This window comes from Elephantulus edwardii, unplaced genomic scaffold (genome assembly GCF_000299155.1).
Source record: "Elephantulus edwardii isolate Elephantulus edwardi_28Jun2011 unplaced genomic scaffold, EleEdw1.0 scaffold00415, whole genome shotgun sequence".
Classification (NCBI taxonomy): Eukaryota; Metazoa; Chordata; class Mammalia; order Macroscelidea; family Macroscelididae; genus Elephantulus; species Elephantulus edwardii.
The window spans coordinates 495,703-516,456 of record NW_006400165.1 but is presented as its reverse complement, the minus strand read 5'-3'; the positions used below and the strand labels follow the sequence as shown (position 1 = coordinate 516,456).

At 51.6% G+C, this 20,754-nt stretch overlaps 2 protein-coding genes and 1 pseudogene across 2 annotated transcripts; all 3 read left to right on the top strand.

Moving 5' to 3' along the window:
- LOC102865270 overlaps positions 1-3,394 on the top strand; it is an 11,041-nt pseudogene extending 7,647 nt beyond the window's left edge.
- Positions 3,395-3,529: 135 nt separating this feature from the next.
- Positions 3,530-4,066, top strand: PRRG3 (proline rich Gla (G-carboxyglutamic acid) 3 (transmembrane)). Its single transcript, XM_006902454.1, has one exon. It carries the CDS (start codon positions 3,530-3,532, stop codon positions 4,064-4,066), a length of 537 nt encoding a protein of 178 aa, XP_006902516.1.
- Positions 4,067-17,353: 13,287 nt separating this feature from the next.
- On the top strand, positions 17,354-20,068 carry FATE1 (fetal and adult testis expressed 1). The gene is made up of 5 exons (XM_006902453.1): positions 17,354-17,459; positions 17,969-18,093; positions 19,254-19,348; positions 19,612-19,687; positions 19,937-20,068. Exons 1-5 carry the CDS (start codon positions 17,354-17,356, stop codon positions 20,066-20,068), a joined length of 534 nt encoding a protein of 177 aa, XP_006902515.1.
- The last annotated feature ends 686 nt before the right edge of the window (positions 20,069-20,754 follow it).

Here is a 20,754-nt window from a genome sequence, read left to right as displayed (position 1 = left end):
ATCCAAAACCAACAGGAACAGTACATTGACAGAGAGCTGCCAGAAATAAAACTGGGTTTAGAAGAGGGCGTGGCACTAGACACATCATCACCAATGTCAGATGGATCTTGGCTGAGAGCAGAGAGTACCACAGGAATCTGTGTTTCATTGACTATGCAAAGATGTCTGGATCACAACAAACTGGCTAACTGAGAAGAATGGGAATCCTAGAACACTTGATTGTGCTCATGAAAAACCTACACTTGTATCAGAAAGCAGTCATCAGGAAAAAAGCAAGAATAAAGCATGGTTCAAAATCAGGAAAGGAGTGCATCAGGGATGCATCCTGTCTCCATACCTTGTCAATCTATATGTAGAACAGATCATTCTGGAAGCCAGACTTTATGAGAAGGAATTTGACATCAGGACTGGAGGAAGACTCATCAACAACTTGCGTTCCACAGATGAACCTTGCTTGCTGAAACTGAGGAGGACCTGAAGCGCTTGCTTTAGAAGAACAAGGATGGCAGTTTTCAATATGTCTTGAAGCCCAACATTAAGAAAATAAAGATTCTCACCACTGGGCCATTTGGTAGCACCATGATAGACGTAGAAGAGATTGAGATTAACAATTTCAGCTAGCTCAGTTCCACAGCCCTTTGGACCAGCAGTCAGGAAATCAAAATACACGCTGTCTCCCTCTGCCTCCACGTGTAGAGCTGGCTGGCCTGAAGGTCTTCAGTAAGCCACAGACAGACAGCGCCTCTGTTCCGCAAGAAGGGGCTTGATAAAGGTCTCAAGAACAAGGCCTACTTGAAGAGACACCAAGTGAAATGTAGAAGACGATGCGAGGGCAAAACTAATGACTTCTCAGAAACACTTGGTAATCCAAGATGAAAATAAGTAAGTACAACACTCTCAAATACAGAACGACAGACAGTTCATGTAACCAACAGAGACCTACCTAATTTGCCAGATTGCTTATCCCCCATAGAAGGGCCTATGATGGTCTGTGCCGTCTATGCGCGTGAACTTCCAGTGTATGCTGGGAAAGTTGGCTTGACAATCTATGCAGCAGCATATTGTACTGACCTGCTGCTTGCCTGCAGGCTTCTCAATAGGTTTGGCACGGACAAGGTCTATGGCGGCCACATGGAAGGTAACTTGAGATGAATACAATGGTGGAAAGCATTGATGGCCAACCAGGTGCCTTCCCCTGCTGTTTGGATGCAGGCATTGCTGGAACTACCATAGGAAATAGTGTCTGGGGCTCTGAAAGGAGCTGTGGATGAAGCTTGTCTACTCCTCACAGCACCACATGACTCCCTGGTTATGACTCAGAGAGCAAGGAATTTGGTGCAGAAGTTTGTTGGAAACACACTATGGGTCAGAATGTTGCAGCTTATATGTGTTACCTAATGGAAGAAGATGAAGATGCTTCCGAGAAACAGTTCTCTCAGTACAGAAAGAACAACATAGCTCCGGATGTGATGGAGGAGGTGTCCAAGAGCACACGCTGCCACACGAGAGAATCCAGGCTGTGAGAAGACAATGTTAAAAAGAAGAGGAGCAATTGCTCCTACATGTCTCTTGCCTGGAAGGAAGCTTGGGCAGCTCAGAAGGCTCCAGGCGTCCTCAGAGCTCTGGAGTGGGCTGCCAACAGCTGAACCAATTTTCTGTGAAGAGTTTTTAGATCAAGACCATGAACTTATTGTTAAAGCAGCCTCTCCCCCCGCCCCTTGCAAAAAAAAAATCAAATAAAAATATTCTACATGTTGCATGAAATGTGGCACCAGGATTGGTGGAAGATCTATCAACAATCTGTGTTATGCAGATGACACAACCCTGCTTGCTGAAACTGAGGAGGACCTGAAGTGCTTGCTGCTGAGGGTCAGGGACTGCAGCCTTCAATATGGATTGAGACTCAATGTCAAGAAGACAAAGATTCTCACCACTGTGCCAATTAGCAGCATCAGGATGGATAGAGAAGAGATTGAAGTTGTGAACAGCTTTAGTGTGCTTGGCTCCACAGTCAACACTCTTGACACCAGCAGCCAGGAAATTAAAAGTCGTATTGCCATGGGAAAGTCTGCTGTTAGGGACCTCTCTAAGGTACTCAAGAGCAACAATGTGTCTCTGGAGACTAAAGTGCATCTGGTAGAGGCCATGGTCTTTGCAATCACTTGTTATGCATCAGAGAGCTGGACAATGACCAGGGAGGCTAGAAGGAGCATTGATGCTTTTGAGCTGTGGTGTTGGAGAAGAGTGCTGAGGGTACCATGGACTGCTAAGAGAACAAACAGATTCTTCCTGGAGAGGGTTAAACTGGGCTGCTCCTTGGAGGCAAGGATTCTGAGGCTTCGTCTGACATACTTTGGTCATGTTGTAAGGAGGGACTGGTCCTTGGAGAGGGACATCATGCTTGGGACGGTGGAGGGCAGGCACAGGAGGGGAAGGCCCTCTGGGAGATGGATTGATTCTGTGACTGGGGCAATCGGGATGAGTGTGTCGGAGACAATGAGATTAGCACAGGACAGAGCAGAGTTTAGAGCTGTTGTACATGGGTTCGCTATGAGTCGCAAGCGACTCTATGGCACATAACAACAACAACAACATGTTACATTGGGTAAATCTGCTGTCAGGCACCTCTCTGGAATACTAAAGAGCAACAATGTCAATCTAGAGATTAAGGTGTGCCATAGTCTTCACAATTACTTGATATATATCAGAGAGCTGGACAATGACTAAGGATGACAAAAGAAGAAACAATGCAATCCAATTGTGGTGCTGGAGAAGATTGCTGAACATTCCCTGGACCAGCAGGACATCAAGCAGGTCTGTCTTGGAGAGGGTGAAACCAAGTCTCTCCTCGGAGGGTAGGATTTTGAGGCTCTGTCTCACACGCTTTGGGCATGTGGCCAGGAAGGACTGGTCCTTGGAGAAGGACATCATGCTCTGAAGGATGGAGGGACAGCGCAGGAGAGGAAGACTCCGGGTGAGATGGATTGATACAGTGACTGGGGCGATGGGGGTTGGTGTGTTGGAGTCAGACGGGCTCAGGACAGGGCAGGCTTCAGAGCTATTGTCCATGGGGTTGCTATGAGTCACATTGGACTTGATGGCAGACAGTCCCAGGAGGATTGATGGGTAATGTGCTACCATGAGTTGCTGTCTGGGGTGACACCATTGGCCTGTAGCCTCCATGATGAGCTTTGGCTCAGAGCTGAGTCTGGTTGGAAGGAGTCCAGTCATGACCTCTCCCTGCCCTCAGATGGCCCCTCTCGGCAGTGTTTCTGGTGACCAGAAAGGCCCACTCCCTCTCGAAGCCATTTTCATGCCAGAGAGTTCTCAGAGGAGCCAGGTGTGGGAGAAGCCTACAGCCATGAGAGCAGGGCGGTCGGGACAGCTTCAGTGATGGGGTTCTGAGGACCGGGTCTGGGTTCTCAGGCGGGTGGGAAGTCTTGGAGGAGCAGAGTAATGTCCTTTCTGGCTCCTGGAGGATGGCCATGTGTGCAGGGGTGGCCTCCCACTGCACCAGCTTCTCTAGGTGATGGTGACACTTGCTCTTTTTCTGCAGATCGAGTCCTGGGAAGAGGACACAGTCTGCCCTGTCCAGGACCCTGTGCTCAGCTCAGACGCCATGTACGTGGTGGTGCCGCTGCTGGGGGTGGGGCTGCTGATTGTTGTCGCCCTGTTCATCATCTGGCGGTGTCAGCTGCAGAAGGCCGCCCATCACCACCCCTCCTACACACAGAACCGGTACCTTGCCAGTCGTGCTGGGCACAACCTCCCTCGGGTCATGGTGTACCGTGGCACTACGCATGGCCCGGCAGAGTCCCTTGGGCACCGGGGAGCAAGGAGCTACCCGCAGGTGGTGGTGGGGCCCGGTCATGGAAGCAGGGCCACGGTCAGGCTCCCGAGCACCCTCTACCTCCCCGAGCTCCCCCTCTGCAGACTCGGCAGTGCCACCCCTCCCCCATCCTATGAGGAGGCGACTGCTTCCCGGGAGGAGGCTGGTGTCACTTACAGTGACCCGCCCCCAAAGTATGAGGAGATAGTGGAGGTCAACCCCGCCTCAGACAAGTAGCAGCGCTGCCCTGGGCGGAAGTCGCCTGCGGGCATCTTTGGTTTTCTTTTTATGGTTTTCCAAGACTGTGCCACCACAAAACAGCCTTAGCCTCCTTGTTGCCAAATAATTCTGTGGCTGGTGTTGCAGGCAGGCAGGCAGTGATGTCAGGATGGGGTCATGCATGCGTCCAAGGCCTCTGAGAAGAGGGCCACCCAGCAAACCAGCTCTCAGCCCTGCTGCCCGGGATCCCTCGGCAATGGAATCGACCCAAACGCCTAGGTCTGGGTAAGAGTTCAGTTTGTCACCAGCCCGTCTCTCTAAGGTTCCTGTGCTTTGTTTCCTGGCTGGAATTTGAGGACAGGGAAAAGAAGTGACTAAGTGTCTGCAGCACAAACAAAATGGAGTAAGGAATACAGCAAAACAGTATGTCCTGTGCCCTTCCTTCGAACTCCCCCAAACCCAAACACGGCCCTTTCACTGTGACCAGCTGACTGCTCAGCCCCAGTCCGTGTCCAAGGTTCGCCTTGGCATGGCCCTCTCTCTCCCCATCCTTATAGCTGAGAGCAGATGTGGGAGAGCCCACGAGCTGGGGCGCAAAGGCCGTTCATGGGTTGCTCTGCCATCACCAGGAGCTAGTTTCTGTCCAGAAACCTCGGACCGTGGTCAAAGGCCGTTCATGGTTTGCTTTGCCATCGCCAGGAGCTAGTTTCTGTCTAGAAATCTCGGTCCGTGGTCCCTCCACCCCACCCCTCCATCTTCCTGACCTTTTGATGTCTGTGGTGCTTTGGAGATGTAGCACATCTTTCCAGGGCCCTGAAGAATGGCCAGTCAGCGGTTCAAACCACAGAGACCCAATAAGCTTCTTGCTCAGTGAGGAGCTCTCCTAGGCACGCATGCAGGGGTGGGGGGTTGACCCTAGACTGCAATCCCACCGTCTCGAGGTTTCCAGCGATTTCTGGAGCCCCTCCTGACCTTGGGGGCCTTCCAGGAGATGTATTTTGAATTGGAGGGCCTGTGTTCCTGGTCCAGTGAGGCCCCAAGCATGGATAACAAGGCCCAGGGCTGGGCATCTCCTTCTCCCTACCTCACGGGCCTGGTGCAGACTGAACTCAAGTGTGTGATATGTTTAAAGGAGCCTGTAAGCTTTGTTCTTAAGATACTTCTAGAAAGATGTAAGTTCACAGGGAATGACCTTAGCTGGGTTTCACACGTCTCTGAGAGGTTGGTGTGCACCAAGCTGAAAATGTTGATACTCTATGGGAAGTCAATCTCCTGCCAGTCACGTCCCCAAACCCAAGGTCTCCGTAACGCCGGTGGTGCTGACCAGGCGGCCTGTCACCGTTCTTTTCGTTGTTTCTTTCCTCTGGGCCTCTAGCATTGCACTCTGCCCTTTCCCCCAAGGAAGGTGGGAGCTCAAAGGGCCCTTCTTTCTCCACGGTGGAGACCACGGTGGAGGTTTCCGCAGAACCATGGCTGCATGTGATCTGGAAGCCTGTGTGGAAAATCAGGCTTGGGCCCCACTAACCAGAGCCAAAGGGAGTCCACGAAGCTGTGCCCACCACCCACCACCTCTGCGGAGTCCTCTGCCCAGCCCCAGGACAGCTCGGGGCTGCGGAGGAGAGAGCAGGAAAGCAGGTACTTGGAGAATGGCCCACAGAGGACAGGTCCGTGGCTCTTGGTGCAACTGAGGCCTGGCAGTCAGCCAGCTTCATTCCTGGAGGAGGACTTAGGGTCTCTGGGATGCTGAGAAGCATATCGTGGGGAGAAGACTGTGCAGTACCCACTGGGCGTGACTCTTGGGGTGCACAGCTAGGTTTTAGAATGCCCTGTCCCAACTTTTCAAGCTCCGTCTTTGTGTGGGCGTGAAATTGATATGATAAGAAGAGCTTTTAAGTAGCCACACTTTTGTTGTCTTGAGGCCTGTGAATTTGTGTGTGTGCATATGTGCATGTTGCCTTTCGTCACATGTCTCTGAAACAATAGCAGAGGGTGTGTGTGTGTGTGTGTGTGTGTGTGTGTGTGTGTTGGGGTGAGACAGGGAAGCAAGCTTAACTTTTGGGGGCCACTCCTTTCTGGTGGGGTGCCCTGGCTTCAACTTGTTCCCACTGAGCACTTCGGGGCCTCTTTCCATTTTTTCTGTGGAAAGACACGCGACTGTTGACTTTGGGGGTGATGCATAACAGAAAACGCTTCAGAAAAATCCTTTGACACAAGATGGTCACACGTTGTAAACCAAAACCTCTCAGACTTTGTAAAGCAAGATCGACCATCATCACATCTGCGAGGTTTCCACAGCTCGGTGCCTGAGAATTTGGCAGGAAATCGGGAATCGGTTCCCTATGTTCTTCCTTATTCTTTTTGGGCGTCGCCTCTCGGTGGTCCAAGTGGGAGGGATGTTGAGTGAGACAACACCTTTTGCATTGCTGGAACCAGACGGTTTGTATCTCTAGGTGGACAGAGGACACCGACCCCAGGCCAGAGTAGAACTTGTGACCAAATGACGTCCCATGAGATGGGGAGGGGGAGCCAACACAGCTTTGAAAATGTCCTGTTGTTCAAGAGAGAGCGAGCGAGCAGGCGAGGCTCCCCACAAGCCGCTTGTCCCTCTGGGCGTGTGTGCATCTGTCCTGGTGGCACTCGCACCCCACAGCCGAGCGTGGCCTCGTGGCCCACGGGCCTACTTGAGTTGCAGCCTGACAAGTGACGAGGCTCCATTCCAGGCCTGTGTTGATTAAGAAACACACACACTCCCTGTGACACTCTGCTAATAGTAATCAGTGTAATTAGCTCTTTTCACAAAGTACTGTAATCAGACTGCCTGTGATGCTAGTCGAACCTCATCAATTTGAAGCCCACTAATTCCGAACCTTCAGCAAATTGCAACTTAAGAGAACCCAGTTATCTGTCTGTCTTGTTGAGTGAAAATACTGGAAATCTCCTCTTCTGCAGTACAGTTTTGGGGTCTTCTGTGTGAGATGAAGCAATGAGCCTGTGGGGACCTCCTTTACCTGCCCGAAGCAGCCCATGAACTCTCCTGAGGGCCACCTGGGCCCGGCTTTGTCACTCTCCAAGCCTCTGGAAAGCAGAGATTCCGCTCATTCACCGCCAGGCAGGAGGCTTTTCTTTCATGGGCTGGTGGTCAGGAAGCCTCTCTCTGCCTCTGACAAGAACTTCCACGGCCAAGAGCTGTGGCCCTGGGCTGCTCAGTGCCTGGTGGTCCCTGCCTTCCCCTCCCCCTCCCAGGGCCCCCAACGACTTGCCCTCCTCCCCCAAGCCCTGCCCCCACCCCTGGCTCGCTCTTTGTGTTGTGAATTTGTGACAGTGTGTGTGCATCTGAGTCTGTGACGGGAACCGAATTCGTCTGAAACTTGCTCATGTGCGTGTGTGGTGTCGGCTTTGGCTGAGACAGCCATGCACCCAGTGATGGGGAGCAACTTCACTGATTTTTCTCTCTTTCTGTGCTGATTGTTGTGTCTTTCTGTACAAGACAATCACCATCAATAATAAAGAGCGCTGGCATTCACTTGGCCTGGCCTCGTCCATCTTGGTGCTCTGCGACTTCCAGGAGACCACATCTATCTGTGCAAACGTCAGATGGCGCCTAAGGACGCGTCCTGGGTGGGATCGTGTTAGCAGCATGCCTGTCACCTGGCCCCTGGTTGCTAGAAGGTGATCTGCTAGTGCGGGAGGGAAGTACTGTGCCCTGTACCCCACCTAGGTGGGATATGACACTCAAGCTTTGCCCAGCTCTGCTTCCTGGATTTGGAGGCAGCAAGGGCCAGCGACTCCTCAGAGGGTAATAACGTGCTGGCCTCCCAGGGAGGAAGAGGGCTCAAAGCCCCGCAGGACCCCCAGGTACTGGTGTGAGTGCGGTCACAGGGGGGTCCCAGCACCCTCTGGGCCAGCCTCCAGCATTGGAAGTGACTGCTCGGGACTCGGAAATGCCCTGGCAGCGATGACCGTGGCGATGACCTGAGAGTTGGTGCTGCGTTCGAGGGTTTAACGTGAAGGCTAGCTGCCAGCAGTAATAACCCGAGCCCTGGCTGCAGTTTTGTGCTAGGCTGCCATGTTGAGTGGACCTGACCGTCTGCTTTCTCGGATGTTTTTAAAGACAAACATGCTGTCTTCTAGAATCACAGGACTGGCATCTCCAGCAACGTCCTGCACCGTCTCCTCAGGGTGTATGCAGCCGTGGTGGGACTGACTGTCAGGCTGCCCGCGCTGAGCCCAGGATCGCCGGCCACTGGGTCCTGGCACTTGGGGATCCTAGGGCTGATAGGACATTAGAGGTGAGTGGTAACAGAGCCCAGGGCCCCACAAACCAGGCACATCCCTGCCTCAAGTCGTTTCTGTCAGAGAGGAGGGCGTTAAGCGAGTAATAGCAATTGCTTGTAATGAACCTTGTGCTAGAGTAAGCCCAGAGAGGGGGTGGGCACTTGGCCACAGAGGCAGAAACTGGAGTGAAGTGTGTACACGTTAAAGAATGCTGAAGACGACCAGCAGCTTCCTGCAGCCGGGACAGGCAGGAAAGGATCTCCCCCTAGAACCTTCAGGAAGAGTACGGCCCTCCTGACAGCTTGCATTTGGACTTCTGGTCCCTAGAACTATCAGACAAGAGATACCCATTGTTTTAAGCCCCCACTTTGTGGACTTTTGCTCCGGTAGCCCAAGAGACTCAGACAAGGACTGAAGCAGGCTTCCCGAGTTAACTTATCAGAGGGTGTTGTTGATTTTGGCAAGGGGCAGACTTGTTGAGTGGTGGTGACGAACCAGTAGTTCCAGGACAAGTAGTCAGGAGGTGAGAAAGTTGGAGAGCAGGGGAGCACAAGGCCGATACAGTGGGTGACACCAGAGTCCACGCACATTTCAGCTCTGCTCTCCTATAAAGAAGAATGGGGCATCAGAACCGGAGGCAGACTCATCAACAACCTGTGAGAAGCAGATGACGCACCTTGCTTCCTGAAAGTAAAGAGGACTTAAGGTGCTTGCTGCAGAAGATCAAGCACTACAACCTTCAATAGCAAGAAGGTAAAAATCGCCACCACTGGTCCACTAAGCAACATCATGACAGATGGAGAAAAGACTGGAACTGTTAGTGATTTCATCTTGTTTGGATCCATCACCAACACCTTTGGTACCAGCTGTTAGGAGACTAGGAGAAGGATTGCACTGGCAAAGCTTGTTGTCGAGGACCTCTCCAAATGACTGAGGAACAGAGATGTTGTTCGAAGACTAGCATGTGCATGTTCAGAACATGATCCTTTCTTGCTATGCATCTGCACAATGAAGAAGGATGACAGAAGAATTGAGGCCTTTGAGTTGTGATTTTGGAGAAGAGTACTGGATATCCCATGAACTGCTAAATGAACAAACAGACGCGTCTAAGAAAAAGGGCAGCCAGAATGTTCCTTAGAGGTAAGCACGGTGAAGCTTGGCATGCTGCTGGGAGAGGCTATTCCTTGGAAAGGGACATCATGCTTGGAAAGGTGGAACAAACAGGGCAAGGCCCTCAACCAGGTGCATTGATACACTGATCACATCAATGGACTCAAGTGTGTCAGAGACGACAAGGATGGCACAGGACAGGTCAGAGGTCAGATCTGTTGTTCATAGGGTCGCACTGAGTTGTACTTGACTCAACAGCACCTAACAACAACTAGTCTTGAATGAAGGGATCTTGGTGGTGTAGTTGGCTACATAGTGGTCTGCGAATGGGAAGATTGGTGGTTTGAACCCACTCACTAGCAGCTCCATAGAAGAAAGAAGAACAAAGACAGCGTCTGAAGCCCGATGGAGAGTCACAATGGGCTCCGGGCAGTGAGTGCTTTGTTTCTCACTTGAAGTGCCAGGTCCAGGGGATGAGGGAGTAGGGGAGCGGGCGAGGGAGTCTTTGCCCTCTTGGAACAGACAGCCTTGTGCTGACAAAGAACTAAATGGGCCCCATCATGCTGGGGGAGAAGTGAGGGCGAGGGGGTGGGAGCGTGGAAATTGCTGGCCGAGCTGGAGGTGCATCATGCACCCAGGGGAAGGACTGGCCTTGCTGAGGTAGACACTTTATTCTTTGGAACGGCCCAAAGGCCTTGGCGGCCCTGGGAAAGTGCCAGAAGCTCTGTGCCTTGGCCATCCCAGCCGAGATGTGGGGAGCTGGGACTCAAACTTCAAGGGGAGCGGTAGGACCACAGTGTGTGCTGTTTGTGTGCCTGGGGTGGAGCCCCAGCCTGCTTGCTGGCGGGTCTGGGAGAGGCAGTTCTTCCCCAGGACCTCTGCCTGGTTGAGCAAGGCAGTCCCAGACCCGGGTCTAAGCTCCAATCCTGCTGCTGGATAGCTAAGCCAGCAGGCTGCATCCCAGCCCTCGAAAGTTCTCACTGCACCCGTCATTCATTTCTCTGCTGCCTCCTCACCTCGGCCTTCTGTCCAGACTCTGCCCTCGCCATCTCTTCCCTGTTGTTGGCTGGGCACTTCAGATCCTGACATGCACATCTCAGTGCTAGCATATGTGATCCGAGGAGTTACACGCGGCTGGTTACCAACCTCTGCCCGGGAACTAGGAACCTTCTCACCCCTCCGGAAGGTTCACTGGGCACAAGACCACAGAACTCATCCAGGGCCTCAAAACGGCTTCTGCTGGAGCCATTGTGTTGGTCAAGGGGTTGAGTGTGATGGGGTTAAGGGCATGACTGCCTGGAACCCAAGCTTTGCCACCTTCCTCAGAGCTGTGGGCATCCTGTCTGCCCACTAGAACAGGAGCCCTGGGGTGATAGGGGCCTGGGCCCTATCCCTGGTGCCTGACACCGCTCAGTAAGTCGATTCCAGACAGAATACCAGCCATCAAGGGGCCCTGTGGCCTTTGCCTGACAGCCTGGTCCCCACAGTTCCAGCTGCTCCCTGGAACAGGAAGAATGGGTCCAGGTTCCTGGTTCCATTAACCACAAGTGAGAAGGGCCCAAGTCCGGCTTGCTGCTGGGGCTGGGGCCTCCTACTGCCTGAGATAGCTCTGAGTGGAGTGGGGCAGGCCCTGGGGACCCCGCACCCATCTGATGCCTCTGCTCTTCCCCCAGCATAGGACAGCGATGGAAGGAGGGTCTGGGGTCTGCCCTGAAGCACAGAGAGCCCTGGAACACCAGCAGGACCTCAGTTTTATCCTGTTAACCCATGTGAAGAGGGTCCTCTGAGGCCTAGAGAGGGTAAGTGACTTGCCTAAAAGGTGTCAGAGCGGCTGCCAGACCCCAAGCGTACACAAGCAACCTGCACAAAGGCCAGTGGTAAAGCAGGTGATCGTGCAGCCCAGGGGCTGGTAAGACATGCAGGCGGAGAAAACAGACGACCCCACAACACAGACGTCTGAGCACTGCTCTGTGGAGGCTGAATGCTCTCAAGATTCCAGCAAAAGCTTAGATGCTAATGGCTTGCTTTGTGTGGTCCCCAGCGATGGCTGTGTGCAGAAGGAGATCCTCTTTCTTCAGAGCTGATAAGCTGGAGGGAAGAAGCGCTTTCCGTGCCTGGGCGTCCGTGTAATAAAGACCCAAGCCCTCCAGCAGATACTTCACAGGGAGGAGATTACACGGGGCCAACAAATGTGTGAAAAAATGGCTTGGGTTGAGTAATAATTAAGGCTGTTTACATTAGAACAACAATAAGATAGCTATAATTTTTCACCCATCATAGTGATGCCTGTGGGGAAGTTTCCTAATGTCTTGTGTTGATGAGCCTGGAAATTCCTCCGCCTGCTGCAGCAAAGTCACAGACGTGCAGAGCCTGTGGCGGTTGGTAGAGCCCATGGACTCGGCCCCTAACCCTAGGCGACCCTGTACTGGGACCAGAGAATGGAGCTGCATGGGTTCCCACCAGGCCTTTCTTCCACATCTACCCTGTTCTTGTTCGCCATCGGGTGAATTCTGATTCATAACGACTGGCAGAGTGGGGCAGCCGCATTGGCTTTCCCAGGCTGAATTCTTCATAAGAGTTCTACATTGCTAGGCCCTTCACTGCCACTGGTGGCTTTGAACTCCCGGCTTATCAACACACTTGGGCTCTGTGCTCATAATCTCTCCCAGGCACCGCCCTGAAACACGCAGGTACTTGTGTGGAGAGGGCTGGCCCAGGGATGCTCACTGCTCCCGTCAAACAAACGCTCTGCGTACAATACCCAGAGGGGAAGCCGGGTGGTCCGGAAAGCCTGGCGGTAGATCTGCTTGGATGAGGGAGGACCCCAAGGGAACCGACTGTTAGAACAGCGCTCTCATTGGTATATAAGGTGGGTGCCTTCCCACAGGCAAAGGGCACATGTTCTCCAACCCCCCCCCCACTTTCCAGGAGCAGATGTTGGGCCCAGTTGGGGAGACTTTTGGGTCCTCTGGTCTGTCTTGGGTCTCATACACAGTCACCGACCAGTGCCAGGCACGCAGGCACCATTTGCAGCTCCAAGCGGAATCCACGTCATACCCTGGCACTCACCCTCTTGGAAGACTTGGCAGACCAGGTTGCCCCCTTGGACCGCACCCTGCCCTCTGACTGGGGTCCACTTCCTGACGCTATGCGCGTTGGCTGGAGCCTCCTTTAGCCTCCGTCTGCCTCACTTCTGGCTTTCTTTGTGCAAAGATTCCCAGGGAAGAGCCGGAACTTTTGTTCTACAATCATTTCAACTGGCCCCTTACAACCACTGCGAAGACGTGCACTATGTCAACACTTTGCAAATGAGTGATGGGCCCCAGACACTGAAGAGCCCGGCAGAAATGCCAGGAGAAGGTTATATATGAGAAGTCTGGGAAGGCTGAAGCTTTTCCCCTCGTGAAGGCCAGACAGGTGCTCCGGTGAGAGGAAAGGACCCACAACACGCCTTTGGATCAGATCTTCAGTCCTTCCCGGAGACACAGTCAGGACACGTGGTCTGCTCTAAGCCACCTCGCCTGGCAGTGGCTAAGACATCCCTGACCACAGACCTCACAGCCTTCCTCCCTTGCTCCACTCCATTCTCTTGTACATCAGAAGGATAACTTGGGATGCATGAGAGACCAAGAGGATGATGCCAGGCAGGGTGGGTGGGCAGTGCCGTGGGGAAGAGGCTCAGGTACTAGAAACGGTACAGGAATGTCCTTGCATGAAAATGTTGACTATTCATCCAAACTCACATTTACCTTGGGGTTCTGCATTTTTATTTGCACAATTTGAGAGCTATAGACTATTAAAGACTATAGCCTTCAGTATTCAATACAGCTCAACAATAAAAACCCTCATCACTGGACCAACATAATAGGTGAAACCATAGTGGATGGAGAAAAGATTGAAGTTGTCAACAATTTCATTTTACTTGGATCCACAATCAACTGCCAGGGTGACAGTAGTCAGGAAATCAAAAGGCTTGTTTTATTGGGTAAATCTGTTGTCAAGGATCTTTCTAAGGTGTTAAGGAGCAATGATGCCAATTTAAAGACTAAGGTAGAAAAAAAAAGACTAAGTTGTGCTGATTCGGGCTATGGTCTTTTCAATTACTTGCTGAGAGCCGGACAATGAATAGGGTTGAAGGAAGATTTGGCGCCTTTGGTGCTTGAGAAGAGTACTGAATATCCCGTGGACTGTCAAAAGGACAAATACATCCTGGAGAAAGGCAGCCAGAGTGCTCCTTGGAGGCAAGGATGGCGAAGCTTCATCTCACATATTTTCGCATGCTGTTAGGAGGGGAATGGGCATAGGGTATCAGACATGATGAGGACGGCACAGGACAAGGTTGCATTCAGATCCGTTTGTTGTTTATACAGCTGCTAGGAGGAGGCCTTGCGTTCCCCCTCCTGCCTCAGTCCCTGAGGCCCAGGCTGAAGCTAAAGAATAGCTCCTGGGTGTAAAATGGTGCAACTGCTCTGGAAGGCAGTATGACACCTCCTCAAATACTTGGAAATAGAAATGCCATTTGACCCAGCAATTCCACGACTGGAAATATACCCCAAAGAAATCATAACACCACCCAAGCAGATATATGCATACCCATGTTTATCGGTGCTTTGTTCACAATAGCAAAGAGTTGAAAACAACCCAAGTGTCCATCAACAGACGAATGGATAGAGAAGCTGTGGTATATTCACACAATGGAATACTACGCTGCATTGAAAAACAAGGAACTCATGCAATATTATATACAATGGGTGACCCTGGAGGACATTATGTTGAGTGAAATATCTCAGTCACAAAAGGACAAATAGTGCATAGTTCCAATGTTATAGAACGGGACTGACAGGGAGGTTGTGGGGAAACTAAGAAAAGAGGAGATGAATAATGTACATGGAATTGAAACAGACAAGGGAGAGAACTGTATAAAGGGAATATATGATTAGGTATTATTGTCGTGACAAGAGTCTAGAATAAGAGCTGCATAGTAAAATGATCTGTGGGAGGGACTGTATAACAATGAAATAACCTTTTTTCTAAAGAAAAACCGAACTGGGGCTGGAGGAGCTGGGAGGAAAATGTGTAACAATGAATGAATGGAAATCCAAATTCTTTATAAACTTACAATAACATCTAGATAAAGAGAAAAAAAATAACAGCTCCTGGGTGAATGAACTCAATCTCATAAGGACAAATACTGCATAAGAACATTATTGTGAAAATAGAAAGATAACTAGTAAGATGTGTCCCAAAAGTCCAACGGGGAAAAGGGAGGAGTCAGAGGGGCTGTGGGTGTTGGGGTGAAATCATGGGGTCACAGAGTTTGGTTGGTGGTGGTAGGAGGTGAAGGAATTAGAATAGACCTGAAAAGACAGGGTATAAAATACAATGTGGGAATGATCATGTGAAAAACAGGGTAAATGAGGGACTGTGTGATGTACGGTGTAGAAGAACGGAACACAATGGATATGAATCCTGGATGCAAACCATATTCAAGAAAAAGAACTTTTTAAAAAAAGAATAGGCTTCTTGCTGTCTACAGGCTCAGAAGGATGTCTTTGGACACTTGTGAAACCAGATGGATGTTGCCGGGAGAGGCGCGCTGGCTCCCCAGCTGAGCCAGCAGGACCTTTCTGATCTTTGTGGTGGGAATTGCGAGTCTCAGGCCCATAGACGGGAGACACTTGCCGGAGGTGACATGTCCTGGCGCTGGCAAAGCTGGACAGGGACACCAGGTGCTTTTGGATTTCAGGAAACCTTTCCAGATTTCACACAGTGCACTAAGGAGCACGGTTCCCCATTCTGAAACCCACATTTACCTGGGTCTCCCTGTACCTATGACCCCGGCAGGGCGCGTTCAGGCCCATGGTGCATGGGGAGGGCTTCTCTACAGCCTCCTGGACACTGGGTGACAGCCAAGGTAGCGTCAGGAGGCACAAGTTTCATAGCAGCTGCTTTGTTAGAGCTGGGCAGGCCTTCTTTGAGCCCCAGGAATGCAGGAGAGTTGGACAGATGAGGTGAGAGAGGAGGACAGGCAGCCTCCTACCTTCGGAGTGGACCCCCTGTCCCCTTGCCCCCTCCTGCCTCTCACCTGGCCCAGCTGTGCTTGGTTCCTTTTACAGCGTCTGCTCTCCCTTGGGCCCAGAGACTGTGAAGCTACTCCTGTTTGGTAGTCTAATACCCAGAGAGACTGAGCGAGACCACCACCAAGGGCAGGTGCCTCCTCACTTGCCCTTTGTCCCCTCCCTTGGTTCTCATGGTTCCCACTTCTCCTCGTGGACTCTCTGGGTGTGAAGGTGGGGGTGCCAGATGATGGACAATAGATGATACTGAATTTAGAAATAAAGTTGGCTGGTTATGAAATCTACCTATCTATTCTTGTTGTTGTTCAAAGACTCAGTTTAAAGACCAAGGTCCACCTGATTCAGGCTGTAGTCTTCAGTCACTTGCTTTACAACTGAGAGTTGGACACTGAATAAAGATGGCAAAAGAATTGATGCCTTTGCATTGTAGGGTTGGCAAAGAAGAATGCATATCTTACGGACGGCCAAAAGAACAAACAGACATGTCTTGGAGAAAGTGCAACCAGAGTGCTCTTTGGAGGCAAGGATGATGAGACTTGACGTCACATGTTCTGGGGGTGTTTTCAGGAGGGAACAGTACTTGAAGTGACACATCATGCTGAGAAAGGTGGAGGCCAGAGAAGGAGAGGAAGCCCCTCAACTAAATTGAGCACACCTGAGAAGATGAGATCGCACAGGATTCAGATCTGATGCAAACTGGACTCAATGGCACCTACCACCACCAACAGTCTAGACAACTAGCTATTGGATAAGGAATGAAATGATAGAATTGCTCGTGAGTACCTCTGGGAGATGCACTGCACTGGGAACATCTGCAGCTGGGACCTCTCCAAATGACTGAGGAGTAATGATGTCAGTTTAGGACTAAGGTGCATCCGATTCAGGCAATAGTCTTTCTGACCACTTGTTAAACATCTGAGAGCTGGACAGTGAATAGGGATGACAGAAGAAGAATTGACGCCTTTGAGCTGTGGTGTTGGAGAAGAGGACTGAACATCCCATGGACGGCCAGGAGAACAAAGAGGGTGCAGCTGAAGTGATCTTTGGAGGCAAGAAAGATGAGGCTTTTGCCTCACACAGTTCGGGCATGTTGCTAGGAGGGACCATTCCTTGGAGAAGGACATGATGCTGGGAAGGGTGGAGGGTCGGTGAAGGAGAGGAAGACCCTCAACCAGGTGGGTTGACATGGTGGCTTCTGCAACGGGTTCTCGTGTTCAGGAAGTATGAGGATGGCCCAGGAAAGAACAGAGTTCATAGTGCTCGACTTGATGGAACCTAACAACAACAACAGCTACCACTTCTGGGAAAATCAACATCCAGAAATTAAAAAAAAAAGTAATTCTGTTGTGTGGGTTTTGGGAGGGTAAAGTTGTGTGCCTTCAAAAGTAAATGGAAATAAAAATAGCATTTCTGGGAACGATCAGCAGATGAAGGGGAACTCCCTACAGGGTCCCTTCTGGTGAGCAGTGGAGGCTGGGTGAGCCCTGATTGATTTCAGAGTCTCGTGCCCACCCTTGCCTCTCCCTAAACACAATGGAGGGTGAACCCACCCCCATCAGTGGGCCAAGTCAGGAACTAAGGGGTCGAAGGACGTTCTCACAGGCAGTCTTATCTCTTCTTCTGAGTCGTTAACAGAGTAGCAAGGAGAAGACCGTGAACCCAGCCTGCCAGATTACAGCGGAACAGAAGGTACAAGCCCAAGGCCAGCCCGGGAAGGGAGTGTGGCCCCCCCCCTCCCAGCCCTGGGGATATATTCCTGCGGCCCATGCCACTTGATCCCGTGGATTGGCCAGTGTCTTCATAGGCCCTACACCTTGTACTTCCTTGGCGGTAGTGGGTTGGAATGGCTGGACACATCCCTGACCTCAAGGAGGACAGAGAAATGCCTGAGGAGGAAGAGCTCTGTCCTGGAAGCGGAGAGCAAGGCCAGCAGAGTCAGGAGATGGCAGGTAAGAACACCTGAGCCTGGGGGGACGCACTAGATCAGACCGAAACATAATGGAAGTGCCTAGAAGTGTTTAGTTCAGGGCTGGGGCTGCCTGACATTCATTTATTTATGTTCTTTCTCTCGATTCTTCTTGGCTGCGTGTCTTCTCTCTTGGGTAGTTATGTCCTCAACGTTGTAACTTCCATTTCGACAGGTCCCTTTCTTCCGTCCGTTTACCCTGTTTTTCTTGCTTTTGGAGCATCCGTCCCTGCATTTGAGCCTACGAAGATGATCTTCTGGTTTGGGGCCCTTTCTCCCTTTCCACGTCAGCAGTCAGCCTGTGGGCCTCTGACCCCACTGGACTTTCAGGAAATACTGTTTTGAGGTTTTGAGCCCAGGGCTGATGGACAAGGGTGAACGGGTGCAGTACGACTCCTAAGATGTTTGGGGACAGTATGTTTCTGGGGTGTGTCCCTGCCTGGGAAGTGCTGGCGCAAACTCTATGGGTACTCATGGGACCTCTCTTCCTAGAAATGGTGGACCGTGGGACCCAGTCCCTGGACAGTGCCCCCCAGGAGCAGCAGAAGTTACCTACTGATTCCGCTGACATCCCACAACCTTTGAAAACAAGCGATACCACCAAGGCCAAGAACAAGGTACTGTATGGGGCCTGTGAGACTGGGAACCTTGCTTGTAGGATTTGACTCCAGGAGGCAGATCACGACCAGATGTGGAGCTGGGAAGGAGGTAGAGGGATTCTCCCGTGTGGCAAGCTGGCAGCAGCACGAGGCCCCGGGCCATCTTTTAGGGAGTACATATAGGTTTCACGCTGTGTCATTAGAAAGCATGTGAAATGACTCTTTTATTACAAAACAAAGGAAAATAACACTTGAAGCTGAGCCGCAAGCCCTCTCAGAGTCAGGACTAGGGTAAGGCTGTTAGGAAATCCAGTCATGTGACCTCAGCATTTACTCTACATCAAAAGTGGGTGAGGGAACATTCTAGAGTCAAAAAAGGGCAGTTCTATGGTTGCAAAGAATACCGGGAAAACGTTACTACAATGGAGAAAAGATGACTTGACTATTGCAGGAGTGAGTTGTTACAACAAATGTTGAGATGACCTCCCTACTCCCCGCACCCCCACCCCCAGAAAAAGAGGACTCGAGCTCCCGAGTCAAAGAATGCCTGTGGATGCCAAAAAGCCAGAAATACTGAACTGACTGCCTGTGTCCAAAGGCTGGCCTGGCTCCAGCGTGGCAGCTGCGCCTCAGAGTCTGAGGGAGACGTAACCTTTGAAGTAATGCGTTCTAGCAGTTGAAAAATTATCAACAGTATATTGAAGTTAGAAATTAAGCTGGCTGTTTATTAAATCTATCTACTTATCTGAAAAGAAAATAATTAGTAGAACTGTTAGTGACTACCTTTGGCAAACCCAACACACAAAGACAAAAAAGAAATTGGTCATTCCGTTCTGCGGGTTTGGGAGAAAAATAACATGCCTTTAAAAGTAGACCAAAATAGAAACAGCATTTCTGAGAACAACTAATAGATGAATCGGGGCTCCCTGCAGGCCACAGGTTTTCATAATGTCAATCTCATTAATGTGGCAATTTGAAAGCAAAGAAAGCGAGTTACCAGTGAATCATGTCCCTTCTCATGCTGGATGCTCCTTGATCCAAAGATTTACTGTTAAGTTCATTCTAATTATCTTTATATGTTAATACCATCATGCTACCTCAAAAAACGGGAAACCCCCAAAACAACACGCATGCGCACTCACATACAGGCTTCCCTAGCTGTCCCTTCTTGTCCTCAGGGATCCCAGGCGTCAACCCTGCAACTGTCGAAGGAGCCTGGCCGTGGCCAGCAGTGCTTCCGGAGCGTCTCCGTCATGCAGGCTCAGCACGAGGGGTAAGGAGGCTCCTGGGAAGCCAGAGCCCCTGGGCGCCTGGCTACTCTGGTCAGCACCAGAAATACTTGGTGTCTTCTCACCAGCCCCCTCACCTGCTGACCCGCTGCCCTGTGGTACCTCCTTGCCAGGCAAGGAAATGGTTGGGGGTTGGAGTGTAACCATCCAGAGAAGCCCTGACCTTAGCTACTTGCCCTTATGCCATCGTGTGCCCTGTGCAGGCCCTGCCTGGGAACTCTGAGTCTCTTTTCTTATTTGCCATTAGACTGGATAGTGATTTCCTGGCTGAGATTGGCTTTGAAGAGCTCAGTGGAGTGGAGATTGAGCTCATGAGAAGGCAGGTGAGTGTCCGCCGAGTGGGAAGGTGTCACAACTGGCCCACGTGGACAGTGAGTGGGACCTGGGCAGCTCGGAGGTTGCGCCTTGGTGTAGCCATCAGCTGGCCTTCCCGCCAAGCTGCCAGCTGCCCACTCAGCGGTATGCTGACCTCTGAGGGCTCAAAGCCCCTGTCCCCTCTGCCTCCCTGTCTCCCATCCCTGCGGCCTGGGCTCCTGAGCCTTGCTCACAGGCCCACTCCTGGTCTGCTCCAGATGCAAGTCATCACTGAGCGTCTCCAGGAGCTGGAGGGCCAAGGCCACAGCTGGCACTACAAGGAAACTGTGTTCTTCACCATCCTGTTGTCGGCCTGCCTGGTCAACCTGTGGCTCTGGATGCGGCACTGAGTCTTCACGCAAAGACGCGCCATTGAGCCATCGCCTCCTGCCCCTGTTTGCCTTGTCTCCTCAGCCACCAGCCAGCCACCTCCCAGCAGCCCCCAGGCAGTATTAAAGCCACTTTTCGACTCTGGCTAGGCCTCCTGCCTGGGACAGCACCAGCGACCCATTGAGAGGCCCAGAAGGTTTAAAGGGGTTCCAGACAGTGCCTCTTCAGAGGGTGAGGAGAGGCACTGTTGCCATGACAACACCAGTGGCAGACACGTGTGGGAGCTGGGTCCTTCCTGGTGTCATAGCGCAGGTTTGGGCTTGTCCCCTTCCCTCTGACCTCAGCACCCTCCTGTCCATCCCTCTGTCTTTGCCCTGTTCCTTCCTTCACAGCTTTCCGCAATGAGAACGATAAAAGTGCAGTAACAGCGTAACTCCTGGTGGCTGGTTTCTTGCGTACTTGAGTCTAGACCGAGACCAGGGCATCTGTTCACAGCTCTGAAGGCAGGGCCTTCCCCAATCTCCAATGACTCTTATCTCTTACACTTCCCTACTCGGAGAGAAGATTATGTGCCACTCACCAGGTGTGACATGAGTTAGAGCACGTCTGTGAGAGACGGAGCTAGCGTGACAGACACAGTGTGTGAGCAGATGGCCATCTGAGGGAGACGTCTCTGCCTGGCAGGGAGAATGCCACCCTCCTTTGG